At 42.0% G+C, this 16866-nt stretch overlaps 1 protein-coding gene across 8 annotated transcripts in view; it reads right to left on the reverse strand.

Annotated features, from left to right (window-relative positions):
* The window catches only part of cacnb2a (calcium channel, voltage-dependent, beta 2a), a 70599-nt gene that overhangs the window by 13786 nt on the left and 39947 nt on the right, over nucleotides 1–16866 (reverse strand). For 4 of the 8 annotated variants that reach the window (XM_084340117.1, XM_084340118.1, XM_084340121.1 and 1 more), the window contains 5 exons: nucleotides 9379–9498; nucleotides 1850–1972; nucleotides 1596–1732; nucleotides 1417–1493; nucleotides 977–1110 (listed from right to left, as the gene is read on the reverse strand). In XM_084340117.1, the coding sequence (XP_084196243.1) occupies nucleotides 977–1110; nucleotides 1417–1493; nucleotides 1596–1732; nucleotides 1850–1972; nucleotides 9379–9498 (591 nt within the window). Of the gene's footprint in view, nucleotides 1–756; nucleotides 777–976; nucleotides 1111–1416; nucleotides 1494–1595; nucleotides 1733–1849; nucleotides 1973–9378; nucleotides 9499–12753; nucleotides 13494–16866 lie in introns of those variants that run through there. The other 4 variants (XM_084340120.1, XM_084340124.1, XM_084340119.1 and 1 more) reach the window with 3 other exon arrangements.

The following is a 16866-nucleotide window of genomic DNA, read 5'->3' on the forward strand; positions in this document are numbered from 1 at the left end:
CTTTTTCAGTTTTTGTACGGATTTAACAATGATTAAGATTTAAAATGGAAGTAGTGTTGTAGTAAATTATAATAAAGCATTTGTTCAACCAAATAAAACTCCTCCTGTTTCCATCCCTTTAAGGATCATTGTAGCTGATAATCGTTGTAATAACGTTGTAATAACATATACCGCAATACTGTGAAACCTTGATATTTTCTGACATGGTTATTGTACTGGGATGGTCTTTTCAGGTCCGGAAATGTCATGATAAGTAGGTGGTAATTACGAAATAATATATTTGAAATGTCTTTAAATGTACCCCCTGTAAAATGAAGTCTTGCCCAGCACTGTTACATAGAGAGCTTTAGAGGTGCAGGAACAGACTTTGGCAAGTAGATGTTTTACCCCAGTTTCCATTCAAACCATGGATTTGATGATGGTATTGATCTCCTCATCTCACTTTTAGCAGGAAAGCTAAGAGGCATAAATCCCAAAATGTTACATTTTTCTTAAAAAATACAAAAGCAGACTCTGAATTTGTCTAGCTTATCAAAAAGCTTTTCGCACTGAGCTCCCACTCAATCAGGATCACAAGTTCACTTGCAGAAACATGAACAATCACAAACACAACACAGAGGATTGCAGTGAGTAGGGTGAGAGGTCAGGAAAGAGCTGAGTCCCCGCAGAGGAATCGTATAGCGCATTTGTACAGTTCAGACCACAGAGGTCATCCCCAGACGCTGCTAAGCTGGTGCACTGCACGCCACAACTTACCGACTTCTGCTTCTGCTTAGCTGTGGTGAGACGGAAGAGGAGAAAGAGAGAGGTTAAGAACAGGCATGCATGCTAACGGACGGGTGCACGTCGAGGGACAGAGACGGTGGTGTAAGACACACAGGACGGGCGCTGAGTGAGGCCGAGCAGCCACAGGCATTTAGTCTGAGCCGTGCGGACGGACAGAGAAGAAGAGAAGGTGGAGTAGTCCAAAGTTTACCTTCTTAAAGAAGGGCATTCGTTTCTCTTTTGCTAGGGGTGACATGACAGTGTTTGGACTGGCTTTAGGGGAGCGCAGGTTGACTGGAAGCTCATTGTCCTCGGGGTCTAAGTCTGTGGCGTCTATGTCAATGGCTACGCACACAGACAGACAAGAGCACCGTCACACAGAGGTGAAGACAGGAGGTCACAGTAGCACACAACGTATGCTACTACACAGAGACAGCAAATGAAACATATAAAAGTACAATTATGGCCATTAAAACATATAACTGACAGAAAAACGTCAACTTTATTGCAGCTACAAATTCTAAATATAAAAAATCTAAGCAGTACATCTTACCTTAAACTTGAACTCAGTGGTTAAAAGTTGGTTTAAAAGATCAAAAAAATGATTATATATGAAGTTGGAGTTGTAAAGTTGCCTGTCAGGCTACTTACCAGACGAAGGAGGAGTAGATTTCCTTGAGTTAGGAACCACTTCACCTAAACTAGAAGATGAGTTTGCTCCCAATTTACTGAAAAGAGAGAAAGCGTAAATGAACAACGCCGACTCTTAAAGGGTGGGTACAGTATTTCACGTGTTTTTGAGGTTCTTTGGTGCAGATGAGGATTTTTACCTGGAGTGGAACTTGCCCTGTTTGGCTCTTTGCTCCTGGAGGATACGAGTGTTTTCAATCTTCACCGGACTGGGGATGAAACCGATTTCACAGCCTTCCTTCACCAGGCGTCCTATCCACCAGTCGTTGTTGAATTTCTGTGCAGAATCATTAAAGACACTTATCTTGAGCATCCTCCTTCAACTTCTGATCATTTTCCTTATTTCCCTCAGCATCATTATCTTGATTGTTACTAAAAAAAAATCAGAACTCACCTCTTTGACATGGAGGAAGTCTTTAGCCTCAAAGGAGATGGCCATGCCTGGCACGGGGACATCATCATCGTGACTCGGGCTGTAGTTGACATTTGTGCGAACAGCAAATGCAACTGGTTTGGTCTTCAAGGAGGAACAAAGGAGGGAGATAAATGAAAATGTCAGATCGTGCAAAACATAAAAATGACTGCCTCGCACGGCAGCAGTTGTATCCTAGTTGGTAAAAACCCAGACCCATTACCTCAGAGTACCCTCAGGAGAGTAGATAAATGTTTAAATTTGGATATTTTCGTGCACTCTTGGTGAGCTATGATTCTTGTCTTTGTGCGAGGTGTAAAAATAACCCTGGGTGAGGGATACAGGCTGGCTCTGACTCATCCACACTTAGTTTAGCTCTCTCTACATGAATGATTTGGCTGCAGCACTGTCTTTCTGTTACACTTTACAATTCAGAGTGACGCAACATGTTAGCGTCTGTAGCAATCGCCACTTCAACACCGACAGTAAAGCAAGACTCTTGTCTTGTGCTTACTTAGAAGTAGCACAAACAGCACTTGTGTAAATGGTTCATAAATCAGTCCTGCAATCTTAACAACAGTTAAATCAATATTGACCTTCCTATTGGATCACTGCTGACCTTCCTCTGTGGGACAAACGGTCCATTGAGATAATGCATACAGCAAACAAAATGTTTCCTGTACATGATATAACACCGCTGACTGTCCACATGAGAGAGACACTTTCTCTTTCCAGACACACATTTTTGCTCAAAGCAAAAGCAAATCTCCTCTGCCCATAGTGACGCATTACATTTGCTACAACAGGGGATTTGAATAAGATTTAATAAGGTCACGTCATGAAAATATGTAATGAGAGAAACATATGCTCACAGACAAACCCTCTAAATCTACATCTCTGCAAGACTAGAATAAACCCACAAAAGACACACATCCCTTTAAGAATTACATAAAATGCTTTCGGACATAATCTTGGAGCCGGCCTGGCGGCGATGGCAGCAACAGTTGGCAACACGGTCATGCCCTCAACCAGATTACATTCGCTCTGCCTTTGACTGGGTGACAAGCATGACTGAAGTTGACTGAAAGGCCAAAGCGAATGCACAGGGATGTAGCTTAGAGTAATCTCCCTGCGTAGACTCGCACGCTAAATATTTACCTGCAGATGAGAGAGAGCAAGATGAGGGGACGGGGTGTGTGGTGTTCAGCCGGAAGCCAAATTGAAGCCACTAAATCAGAGCTTTGATGATGTAACTTGAGTTGGACTTTATTCAGATTCTAAAAAAAATGCTTTCAAAGTGCACCCAAATAACTGTTTTCCTAGTCCTACAAACTGATTTCCACAAAGCAACCTAAAAAAATCAAATATACAAACAGGTTGAGCCAATTTTTACCAGCGCCAAGGAGGTTATGTTTTCCCCCCTTGTCCTTTGTTGGCTGGTTTGTCAGCAGCACAAAATATTACTGAACGGATTTCCACAATGCTTGGAAGGAGGATGGGTTTCTGCCCAGAACAAACAGTATTAACTTGTGGTGCGGATCACTCTCTTTGACAAGAGTTTTTGGACACATTTGTTCAGTTTTCGGGGAATAATGCATGGATCCTGATGAAAACATGTAGGCATATTAAGGTGGCTGGTCTCTATGAGTGAGTACAAATGGATGGAGATTCTAATTAAAGTCCAGATCTACCCTGGCAGAGGTATGCACTCTCCTGAGTGCCGCACGTCTTAGCCTACAATGCAATATTTATATATCCATAGTATGCTTGTACCAATTGGTGGTTAAATTGGCTTTTGTCGATTGAAGAAGAAAATTGCCGATAGCACTCGTTTCCCTGCTGATTAGAAGTGTCACAATATCAGATTTTCCCGGACGCAAGATAACGATATAATTGTGTTACAAATAGATAAAACATAGATTTTTCAAATAAACTAAACTCAAAATACAAGTATAGGGAGGTAGAGATATAGTCTGTTACTAACTATAAAAAAGGATACAATTACAACAAATGCTCAGTGAAAAGGCAACCTGATAAACAAAGAGCCAGAAGGGCTAACATCTGTGCTGGATTACTCACATGACATTATCATTATCATCTGTGTATTATTAACTAAATATCAATAGTTCATGTTTTAATATGCAGCACTCCTACTGCTGATAATAAGGAATAAGGAATTGTATTGGAAAATAAAATCTAAAATCTGCTCCCCACTGTGAATTCATAAAAATGTATTGCACTGGCTGACAAAATGAACAAAAATACAGTTAAATGAAAGCAGCTGAGCTGTGAGATCGGCAGGGATCGCCTCTGCAGGTCCTATATGCGCTAAGGAACATTTTAGCATCTTTCAGCTCTTTATTTTGGTTTTCCAGCCCATAATTTTAATTTCTTGGTTCACTCTCACCTTCTAATATCATAGAATATATACTATACAAACAGCACACAAACACAGTTGGAAACAAGCTGGTGATGGAGCGTTTAGCTCCTAAAGAGCCGAAAACACAGAGGTCAAAGAGTGTAAATATTAAACCTAATTTCATCAGATGGGCAGAAACACAACTCCAAATCAACCTTCAGTGTGATGATCCCTTATTGCAGGTTTAACTACTAAATATGAGATTAAAGGACTTTTGAAGATTAATATTTTTCATTGTATCTTTTCATCTTCAATCTTTAACAATTGAGCAGGTAAGTGAATTGATTGGATTTGCTTGGATATCAATTCTACTGGAGATCTTTCAAGCAGCAAAGTGATGCTCAGTACTTTGGGAGTAATTCATCAGCGGCTCCAAGCTTTACATTTCTCCGCCATCATGACTTTCACTGTCCACTAATGCCTCATTGAAATACAACAGGTGTGAAGTGACTATGATGAACTACGAGGGATTACGGGAATAATACATTAGTGAAATCCTCCTGGAATCATCCTCCTCATGCTGACAGCAATGTAAATACTCCATGGAGTGATGGTTGTACGCTCTGTGTGTGTCTCCATTGGGGAGATCAATCCAATGTGTGCAGTGCCGGGACCTGCAGAGGACAGAGCGTCCTTGGTGTTGAGTCACATGGCTGCATGAAGGTATAAGGTCCATTAGTACACATATGTATGTAGGTATGTGTGCTCCCTCGGTTCTCTCATGGACCACTGCCTCTTTCCTCCCCCCCAGCTGCTCTGCTCGCCTTTATCCATCATGGCCGGCTGACAGATGAAGCTCTCCATAGGCTTAATGACATTTTACAGACCTGTAGGCAATTATACACACATACATGTCCTACATGCCACCTTGTATCACAGGTGACTGGGGGATTTGTACATACAGGCCCCTTTAATGGTGTACAGTATCTCTACATCTCCTGACCGAGCCCATACTGCTGCTTCTTACATAACACAGGTCTTCATTATGGATGCCATATTGACTGCAGTGAGGGAGGGAGAAGGAGGGTTAGAGACTGGGTAAGAAGCATGGGAGCAGGGGGGGAAAAAAGAAAGGGAAATGAGATGGACCGGAGGATAGAGGAGAAGATGAAGTGCAAAAAAAAAAAGGGAAGCAGAGGACAGGAAGTGAGAGGATACACATTCATGGAGATAAGAGGAGGAGCAGAGATAAGACACAGTTCAAGAGAAGCCCTATCTGTAACTGGGAACCCTGGGAGGCACAGTTATGGACCACAGCCAATTAACACCACACGACGCTCGTCACAATATCTCATCACACCATGAATATTTCTGCTGATAATACCTCCCTGTCCTCTCCGTGCTGACACTTGAGTGAACACTTGCTCTTGCTGCTGCAGATCTGCCGTGCAACATGCCACAGCCTCTCCATTAGCAGCACACGCAGGATCTCAAGCTATAAATCAAGATTCGCACATTGTTTCACCTTGAATGTTGGGGATCGATATCAAATGCTTCAGCTGTGTGCGCACTGGCCTTTAGGCTGTATGGAGAGCCTGTGAAATGCATTATTATGTGGCATGAGGGGAACCATAACCTTCATTAATTTATCAAGGGAAGATTTCTATAATTATCCAAGGCTGCTTCAGTATCTTGTAGCTACGCACCCTAAGTAATGATAAATTAAGGCTATTATTGACTAAACCATTGCAGCCAGCAGGTACCGTTTCCTTTTTTTGGCGGGAGTGCAAAGCTTAAGTGAGATTATGTTTTGTTTTCCATCATACCTCAAGTCTCTTCGTCATTGTTTGTCTTGCAATGTGTGCACACTAATTGAACTTGCACATTCTGCATTATATCCATTGTTACCGGTGAGTTAAAGTGTCTTAGGAGACAAAGTGAGATTAATGAATTCTGACTCCGATCTACACCCATTACCTAATCTATAACCTTGTACAACAAAAACTAAAGAAAACGCTCATTATTCATACATTGAGACCTGCATTAATTTACTCTTTGGTGACTTGGAGGCAGTGGAGACAAGCTGTAAATTGGCATGGGTTGATGTGAAAATTTCATGTCACACTTATCCTGGCTTAAATAATTGTGATATTATTCCGATAATCATCAAAAATTTGCTCTCTCTAACCCAAACTCTGTTCACGATTATCCCGATAAAGGTAAACATCTTTACTTTATTTTAACTCTGTTTGAGTCTCCACCATCCCCTGAGGAATGCTCCACTATGTTCACCAGCTAGTGACTCATTGGTGCTGAGCTGGCAATGTACAGTGAGTTTACCAGAGCCATTTAGCTTAAAATACTGAAAAAAACAATTAGCTTAATTGATGGTGAAACACTGTGGAGAACTGTGGAGTTGCAGATAATTATCTACAAGTTCATCCCTATAAATGACCCCTTTCACATACATGTAGCCGTTTCATCCATTGTTAAATATTGATTATAGCAGCTTTAAATACTTATAAAGCTCAGTCACCTTGAACGGTCTGACCTGAATAGTGCCTTTGAAACAGATTACAGTTTCATGACAACAGACTAGATGTGACCACTAATCAGATAACCTAAGAGATAAGGGCAGATAACCTTTCATTTGTACTGTGAGTAAAGTTAAAATATGAAGGCCACAATTGTTTCCATCAGACAGTCAATAGAAGATATATTTGGACTATACACAGACATGGATTTAGATATACTGCACGACTGAAGTATTGCACATTCCTGCACTATTCCTGAACAGATTTTGCTCAGCAGATGCATTTCTTTAGTAGTTTAGTTTCTGAAATTGTGTTGAAATCGCAAATGTGCCGCCACAAAATCCATAAACAATCCGCAGCAGAGGAACTTGGAAGCAGACTGAGATCTCCCTATCTCAGCGAACTTGGCTTGTTGTTTTCTCTCGCATTCAAGTGCGATTGCTGTGTTCACATATGCAGAAACGAACCCATCTTTGGAGGGAAACGCTCCTGGTTTCAAAACAGCTGCTCCAAATGAGCTATGTGTGAATACACCCAAAGATACCCCGAGTTTTCATCCTTAACATGAGTCAAGCTCCAAAAAAAGCTCGATCCTACATATATATATTATAACTGTCATGTTAAATTCTGATAAATGCCATTGCATTTCAGCCTCCTCTCACCAAGTTTGTTACGCAGCCTTTCCATAAAAAAAAAGTAATTTCTAGAGCTGCAGAAGACATATTACAGTTGTTTACACAGACTGACTGTTACTCCCATGGCTAATTTTGATGCGTAAAATTGATGGAGCGCCTGTTTAAGGTCAATTAGAGTCAAATTAGTCTTTAAAAGCAAGTGAATTTTGTCCACCAAATGAATGACATGTAAAGAAATACATCAGAGCAATGTGAAATCTTTTGAAACATTTTAGGCATCAACTCTATCCCCACGACTTGCAAATATCATTGGTATGTTGAGGAAGTCATTGTGAATTACTGCCCATAAAGGCTCACAGTCAGAGAGTCTGCACTTCCTCTGACCCCGGCTCGCTCTCTCTCTGGTGGCCAGACAACTGAGAGGCTATTTTTTACTAGTCATCTGTCATGTAAAATGCCAACGGGGGTAATCTATGCCAGGTTATCTATAAAGCCAACTTATCTTTTTAATTAGTGAGCCAGAGAGGGCGGCTCTGGAAAATAACAACATAGATCTGCTTGAGTGATCCGTCTTTGCCAGCTACGAGCGATCCTGAGACTCAGAGCAGGAGGAAAATGTCTGCTGGAATGGATGGATCGCAGGAGAGTTTACAGTTTACAGCTAATGAATGTACTCACTGTTACAGAGACTGAACATCCAGAGAAAGACAATAAACCAATTTTTCAGACACTTGCTTGAATTCATACGCAAAAGCAGAACACCAAGAGCTATCCAGTGAGCTGTAAAGTAGGAAGAAAACAGAATGTGAGCAGACGATAGATAAATTATTTCAAAGATCAAAGCCGTAAATCTCAGTGCCAGTGATTTGAGTGATTCTGTGGAAGCCAGCTCTGATTGCAGTTCCTGTCGCACAAAGGCACGTCTGCTCTGCTGTGTGTGTTTGTTTATATGCTGCTAATTGTGGCCTAGAGCAGAGCGGAGCAGGCGAGGCTTGGCTCTGATAAACACTGACGCTGAGTCCTCCGAGGCCCCTAACCTCTCACATCAGCAGCCCCTAACAGCCCTGTCTTCATCTGAGAAACCAGCTGAAATTGGCTCAGCTATCCCGCTGTCATAGTCATCGAGTCCTGAAGCCTTGTGCACCAAACTTGCCCCAGGTTTAATAAAACACCATATAATTCACCTTTTCTATTTAATGTGAGCATGTTAGAAACAAACATATATATATATATATATATACACATACATATACATATATACACACATAGTATATTGGAAATCTTTAAGTGACCCTGTTCCCCACTCAAAACCCCTCCAGATTGGTAGCTAAGAAGGCTAAGAAAAAAACATGAAGGCCTAAGAAATGAGACCAAAAAGGAAGCAGACGCAACTTTTAATCTTCCAATAACAAACAAACCAGTGTAAAGTTTATATTACCATTTGAGCGATGCCTGCCATCATTCATTCAAGCATAATAAACCAGCTTTTGTCCATGCAAACACACTCTTGCCTCCAGCGCACAAAAAAGTATAAGAACACACTCTTCCCAAAGTCAAGATGCCTTTTTTACACAATTCCTGAATCGATGCGTTCCAGGTGCACAACGCTAAAAGTGAACAAAAAATTTGGCTGACTGGAACGCCATGATGTATCTTTGGCAAGCGTACACACAGTTGCACCCTCAGCAGTGCAGCCTCCTTGCAGATATATACACTAAATAGAGGAGGGGAAACAACAGGAGGTAACAGACATCATGATACATTTCATTTTACAGCATTTTTATACTTGCAAAAAAAAAAGTTATATTGAATCGCAATACTTGCAGAATTGCAAATCTCAAGAATTGCATTACATACTGAATCAGTACCCAAGTACCGTGATATCAATGCATCAGGAGACATCTTGGGCCCACAGAGTACATGTTTCAGCAGGTTAAGAACTGGACAGAGTGACCTTAGTGCCGCTGGGTTTTGGATACCAACCTTGGCCTTGTCGAGCTGTGCCTGAGCCTGTCGCTCTGCCTCTCTGCGCACTGCCTCCTTATCCTCCTCCAAGGACACATCGGAGTCTGATGGACGGCTGGTGTAGGAGTCGGCCGAACCCTGCAGAGACAAACATACACTGAAAACTCAAATCCATCCATGTAGAGTCATACTTTAAAAAATTAACAGATGACAGAGAAGCTGTGGGCTTCACAGCAACTTCAAGGAAATGTTCAACTTTGGAGGAGAGCAGCTGATGTGCAACTTAAATGTGCCATCACACCCACACAGACGGAAGTGTTAACTCTTATCATCAAAGGTGTCTCAGCTGATTTCACAAAATAATGAATGTTGAAGCCATGCTCAAAAAATGTAACTCTACTATCCATCACATCGCTACAACAACATGAGGAAATCACAAGAGCTGATTGAATCTGAAACAAATTATGGACACTTCCTCTTTTTCTGGGAGAGGATGCCAAAGGACACAAACAGTCATTTTTCATAGAATCATATCAACAGCTACTTCTATCCTTAGCTCTCACTCAGCTGCTCGCCTGCAGATTTGTTGTGATCCTTCTGAGACAAACACTGGAGGAAACTGCTGAGGAACACCAGGTCCCAGTGTGTGTCTGTGTGATATGCGGTTGTGACAGATCTTCTCATAAACAAGCAGACTCACATATACCAAAACACATTTCAACTTAAGACAGACTCCTGACTACAGTGCACTGGTGCACACCACAACACAGACAGACTTGCATCATCTTGTCATATACTACATGAAAACAGATCATAAATAATTGCTGCAGTAGATAAAGTAATACTTGCATGTTCTTGCTGTATAGAGCATAGTTCTCACAATATGTTCTTAAAGCAATCTGCCTTACAAAGACAGAGAGCAGTCACTACAGTGTTGAAGACAAAAAGAGACAAAAGGTTTCAAAGTGTTCAGACTGACTTGGTTAATTGAAACAGATCGATCTTTTTGCAACCTTAAAAACGGCATTCTGCTTTCCTTGGAAAGCTAAGAAGAATGAGGGGAAAACACAGTGTTGGCAAAGAAAATGTGTTCTTTAAGCTGTCTCTTTTGTGTTTGTGTGGCCTGTCCTCCTTCCAGATCTCCATGGTTGAGAGGAAGTTGTGTGGCTCAGGTCCCAACTATGTGACAACAACAAAGCTCCAGATAATCCTCCTGGATCCATATCTGTATGTATTTTTGTTACTAAAATGTGAATGAATTCAGATTTTTTTTCCTCTCATCTATTCTAGACATGCAACGTCTATTGCATGTCTCTCTGTCCTCGGAGAGGGATCCCTTCCTGAGTTTTCTGTCTTTTTTTCCTCTTGTTGAAGGGTTTTTTGGGGATGTTTGATCTGAAACACGGGTCTAGGACAGTGTGTTATATGCTGTACAGAAGCTACAGCCCCTTGAGGCATCTGCAATTTGTGAGAAGGGTTATTTAAATATACAGATAAAAAATGACTTGATTTAAGCTTTCATCTACCTTGAAATCTATATAATTTGTTAATTTACGACTAAAATTGTATTTAAAAAGTTAAAAGTAGCTCAACTGCATCAAATCATCCACTAGCTAACATTGCAGTTACTCATACACCGCTAAGCTAGGCTAGCTGGCCAATTGTTAGTATGGCTTGGCCAGCTGTTTTTATTCTCTATGATCATACTTGTTTACAACCAAACATGTGGGATACCAAACAAATAAGCAAGATGTTAGTTTCAGTAAAAACTGATATATTTCAATGACAGAAAACAGGTAAAAATTGAATTAAATATGTCACCAGCTCACGATTATACAGTACTGTCAAACATAATTGTGATTCATGATTTTATGATCATGAAAATATTCTTTAACTTCAATAAAAACTAAAATAGCATTCAGCAAATAGCAAAAGACAATCAATCTAAGAAATCATAAATCATAAGGTCCCTTGGCACAAATAAAGGATAAATAAATAGTGGTAACCTGATCTCCCTGTTTTCTAGTTTGGAATATGCAGTATTGACAAACATCTCATTTGACTTATTTTTGTGTGGGATACAACGTGTAAGCCATGCCTTCAGCCGTGGTGACAGGCTTAGGCAATTCAAAATAAATCAGGAAACCAATATGTGACTGTACGTCAGCGAGCTAGACAGCTTTTTCCAGTCATTTATGTGATGAGGATTATCCTGATAATGAAAATTATGGAGTAAGATTCTGATCTTAACTAAATTTTGACTGGCATAAATGTGTAGTTTTACTGCATTTTTGTGGACAGCATTGATAGATACAGCTAACTATATTAAAATTACATACTGGAAAAAACAAAAAAATGTGAGGAAAAGTTCGATTATTTCATTTGTGGAGGATGGAATGAATATCAACATTTGCACATACACTACGGAGTAAATTCCCAGCGCCACATATCAGTTTCAGTTAAATATAAACCAAAATCTCCAAATAAGGGATTTTTAACCAAGTGAAAGCAGCGTGAGCCTTATCCTTACCTGCACACTACTATGCCACCCACACAAGGTCTTTCATTCATCTCACTGCACCATTACACTCTGCTGTCTGAGTTAAAAATAGCCTCCCTCACTCTGTGCCTGATTAGAATTACCCAGCCGTCACATACATACAAAGGAGGATCTCTCCACTTACATTACCTGACTTATGTTTATAGAGACGACACAAGTGTTGTTACCGCACATAATACAAGGTTATTCATTCATCTATTTATATCCTCCATCTAACATCCCGAGCTCGTCAAATGCCTCTGTGTCTGTCATTCTCCCTCTTTTGTACCTGATATGAATTACTCATCTGACAGCAACCTCATTAACTATCCACGGGCTGCTTTCGCTGTCATCATGCATGCTCATGATCAATGTAATATCCCAGTGGCTTTCAAAACAACAACAAGCTGCTCAAGTGTGTGTCAGACGCTGCTCCAGCTGGAGCCAGAGCTTCAATCTGCAGCATTTTACATATTCAGATATAAATGTCCCAAAAATGGCATTTTAAATGCACATTATCCGCTTTTTACGAGCTACATTTGGCCTTGAAAGTGCAGGTGAACATACCTGTCCTGGTATGATTATGTCATCGTGTCTAACGATGGGGCGTGATCAAGAATGGCTTCCCAGTGGGTCAGAGGGAGGTGAGATGGAGCTCTGCCCAGAATCTGACAGCCATAACTGATAACAACACCCAGCTTTCTCATCATCACCAGGCAATACACAACCGTGCCACGCTGACCCCAACACTACAGACTGATGGATGGACTGGAGACTGCACAACACATACGCATACACATACACACAAACACAGACACGCGTTCACAATGTAAACACACTCAAAATCTGCTTACACAGGCATCAGAGCTCTTGACGCGACCTCCCTTGGCTCGTTTCAGCAAGCGGATCCAGGTGGCCTTCATCAGCCACACTGGTCATTCAGTGTCCTGAGCCACTGCTCCCCCCTGCTGCTGCTACAACTACACCTAACTGCACTGCTGTGGTCACCTTTACACCAGCGCTGCAGCGACCATCGCTGCTCTGGCTACAGGTACATTCAACACTGTGGCAGCATCGGCAGCTGGTTCCAGTTACACCTTGGCTGTGAATGCTACCTTCATCTCTGGATAAATAAATAGATTTGGAGTGAGCGCTCCTTGTTTTGCTGCAGCTCCAGCTAGCTCTGCTGCTATCTGTAGAGCCACAGCTCCTGCTGCTCCTGCCGTTGCCAAAGATGGGGAATCCACAGGAGCTCTCTGCCCCGCGCATAATCTCAGCAGCTCTCTCCCCGTCTGCCCCAGTCTCCTTGATAGCCGGAGTGCTCAGACTGCCGCTGCAGGTGCTGAGGCTGACTCCCAGTATGAGTCAGGTGGCAGCGATGCTTCTCATCCTCTCATTCAAGATTTGGCTCCAGCCTCGCTCTCCTCCTCCGCTGTAGCAGTTTATCTACACGCGTCCTGGTGAGGCTGCCTGTGACTGACTCTCCTCCTGATGCTAATGAAGCTGCTGCCTCTCAGGTGCTGCAAGCTCCCTCCTTCTCGCGCTCTGTGTCTCAGCCTGTCAGCACTTGTCCTGCACACTCCTTCAGTGATTCTGCCTCTCTATCTGTGTCTCTGCCCACCCCTCCTTCTCCTCCTTCTCTGTCACTCCCCTCATTTTTTTTTCTCCCTCAGTTACCCCTCACAGTCAGTCCATCTGCTCGTTATGCGTCTGCAGTGATCAGTGCTGGGCAGTGCATGTGAAATATGGGAACTGCTCATGTGTTCATGCTGTTTTGTTCTTTTTAGCTGTAAACACACGACAATTTAGCTGTTTATAGTTGAAAAATAGGTGTCGCGTCGACATCTTCTCAGAGCTGAGGAGCTTGTTTATGCTATAAAATCCTAAAACCGGAATCTTAATCAGCTCCCATTTATCGCGCATTATATTAGAGCTGCAACTAATCATTATTCTCATTACTGATTCATGCAGCAGATCTTAAGACTTTTCCTTACATGCCTTCCTTTAAAAGCTGAAAATAGTTCACGCCTCCTCCTACCCCTGTAATTTATTCTTTATCTGTATCAACATTTGGGAAACTAAAGCAACGAGACAAGCAGAGCTGACATTTATTTAAACATTATCAAGAACATGGACTGGATGTTTCTTGTCATTTTTCTAAATGATTACTGCTGTGCAAAATGCTAAACAAAACAGACACAACTTTTTTTTTTCCCAAGCAAAAATGCAAAAGAAAATCTCTGGTTTTAGCTTCAGTGAAACAATTTTCTGCATTTCTCTGTCATGTATGACTGTACACTGAATGTGTCACCAGAAAATAACAATAATAGCTAGTTGCAGCTCGAGCGTGAAACATAAGGGTCTCAGCATTAGGGATTCTGAGGTGAAGCTGCTCTAAATCCGCCCGTCAGATCAGCCGTGATTCATTACAACTGAGCGGCGCATTGCAAAGCCACACAGGACAAATGAGAATAATTACAGCGTTAATTAAAATTTTCCTATCCTCATAAAGAAACAGCCGAAATTAAAGCCTGCAGAAGGATTATTCAAACTGTTTTTTTGCACTGCTGATGCATGATGCTCCTCGGTCTGACCTGTCATGAGGTTGTGTGAGGCCAGAGAAGTCACGGGTGGGCCTGTGGGACCGGCGGTTGAAATAAGACCAGTCACTCCCCAAGGAGCACTAACTGTAGATCAAAGGCTGACATGCTAATCAGTGCTGCTTATCATAACCAATCAATGACACGCCTCCATCTGCTCAGGGTCTTTCAACAAGACACGTACACTTAAAACCGAAACATATGAAAGGAAAGGCAGGAGGAAAATAATGTGATTTTAGCTCATTAAGACCAATTAGCCTGATTATCTGAGGTAGATTAAGTTTTAACGATGAGCTAGAATGGAAGGGTGGACAAGAAAAAATGTCTTGTCCATCATAAAATCACCTCAGCTACAATGGCAGTTTAGGCAAGAAAACAATGGTCGAATCCCAGAAATTGTGCAATGGTCACATATGTTTCAGTGAGGTGGGCTGACACTAGCCTCAAGAGGGCACAGGGCACAGATGCTATGAACGTGGAGCCCGGAGATGAGCGTGGTCGAGCTGTGAAGTCTGAGCTCTGATAGCAACACTGACAAAGAGTCGCAGCGACAGAACGAGCCTCCGGCTGCCTGACACTGCCGACCTCTAGACCCACTGCCACACTGATACTGACAGCGCTGTGTCACCCACACACAGGCCACTAATAATAATCTAACAGCGCTATGATACTGCTTTGATCCATGAGGAGAAGCATTGGTTTGTTGGGCTCACCCGGCGGACTGAGAGTCACAGCTCCATTCAAAGGAGCAGGACTTTCACACTTGCTTGAATAGCTTGTAAATCTTCTGATTGCTGGACATTCTTCCTCTTCACTTTCGACCACCATCGTCAAACAAGGCGTCGATATCAGTCAATGCCAAAAAACCCTACATTATATTTGATGGCAGTGTTTTCATACAAGCAGCACGACTGTTGGTTGGACCTATGAAGCTACTTGAAGACGTCACTTTGGGCTCTGGGAAATTGTAATGAGCAGTTGTGAACTAAACAATCGATTCATCATGAAAGTAATGCAGTAATGCGCCTGGAAAACGTCCCTCGTTAGTTAAGTTTTTTCTTAAAAACACCATATCAAATGTTGGTCTGAGATTGGACACAATGCAGCAGCACAGTCCAACCTCTACCATGACCTCTATGCCCTTTACTCCAGGTTTGTACTGGACCTTACTAGTGTTCTGCAGAAATGTCCAATATCAATTCTACTAAAGGAAACTGTGCAACAAATCTGCAATGGCAGTCTTGGGAGGCAGAACTGACAAACAGCAATGTGTGTGCGAGTTGGCCATCTTCATGCATTGGTCAGAGAAAGAGCGATGAAGGGGGGAATTGAAAGGGCAATTGTCCTGTGGTCTCTATACCGCACTTATTGATTCATTTGGACAGAGGTCCTTGCTGTAAGACCACCAATGACCTCTACATGCAGCAGTGGCACGTCGATCATTACATTACAACATCACAAATCATTGTGGCTATTACCACAGTGGAACAGGAGGCTGTGAGTCAGCCACTGCTGCCTCCTGAATGTGACAGAATCACTTATAGTGGATGAAACCGTTACACCGAGGAACCTCTTTGTGATCTGAAAGCTTCCATTTTCATTTTTGGCCACTATAGAAGTTATATGTGTCCATATGTGTCCACTATAAAAATGGAGAGCTGTAGTCATGCAGAAAAAAAAGGGTGTGCATGTGAGCTATAAAGTGCTCTCACGGTCGAGGAATCTTTGCTAAGTTTAGCCGGTTTTATCTCAATTCTAACATATAGTAAGACTCTTCCCTTACACTCAGGCCACACACGTTCACTCACAGCCTGTTTATTGTTCCCAATTGTATTTCCCTCTTTGCTGTTCCCCAAATGTTCTGACTTTTTTCACATTTGCACTTCTTTTCACCTTTTTCCATTCCTTCCCATCCCATATGACCCCTTACTCTTCTGCACTCATCTCCCATCTCTCTCAGAATTCCCAATGGCTTTGGCCTTCTTGCCTTTGTGGTTTGCTCAATATAGAGGGGGGATGGTTACGTGCATCTCTGGCTTTCCAAGGGAATAATCCCTGGCACTTGAGACTGAAGTGGGTGATGCATTTTACGTCAAAAATCACCCTCGTTCTTGTCCTACTGAAATGCACAGATGTTGACATCTATCCTTGTATGGCAACTGAGCAAACGTCAACTGCTGATACCATCAGAAGCTCAAGAACTATGAAGTAGGGCTCCAACTAACAATTATTTTCAGCGAATAAAAAAAATGTTAACATCTACAGTACTATAACAGGTCGATCTGGTGAGAAGGATCACTTGATTCCTTTCAAAGCTCCAGAACAGGTACTGAGAGGACCTTGAGGTGAGAATGTTTTTGTCATTGC

The sequence above is a fragment of the Pagrus pagrus genome (assembly GCF_965226575.1).
Source record: "Pagrus pagrus genome assembly, chromosome: 20".
NCBI classification, from domain to species: domain Eukaryota; kingdom Metazoa; phylum Chordata; class Actinopteri; order Spariformes; family Sparidae; genus Pagrus; species Pagrus pagrus.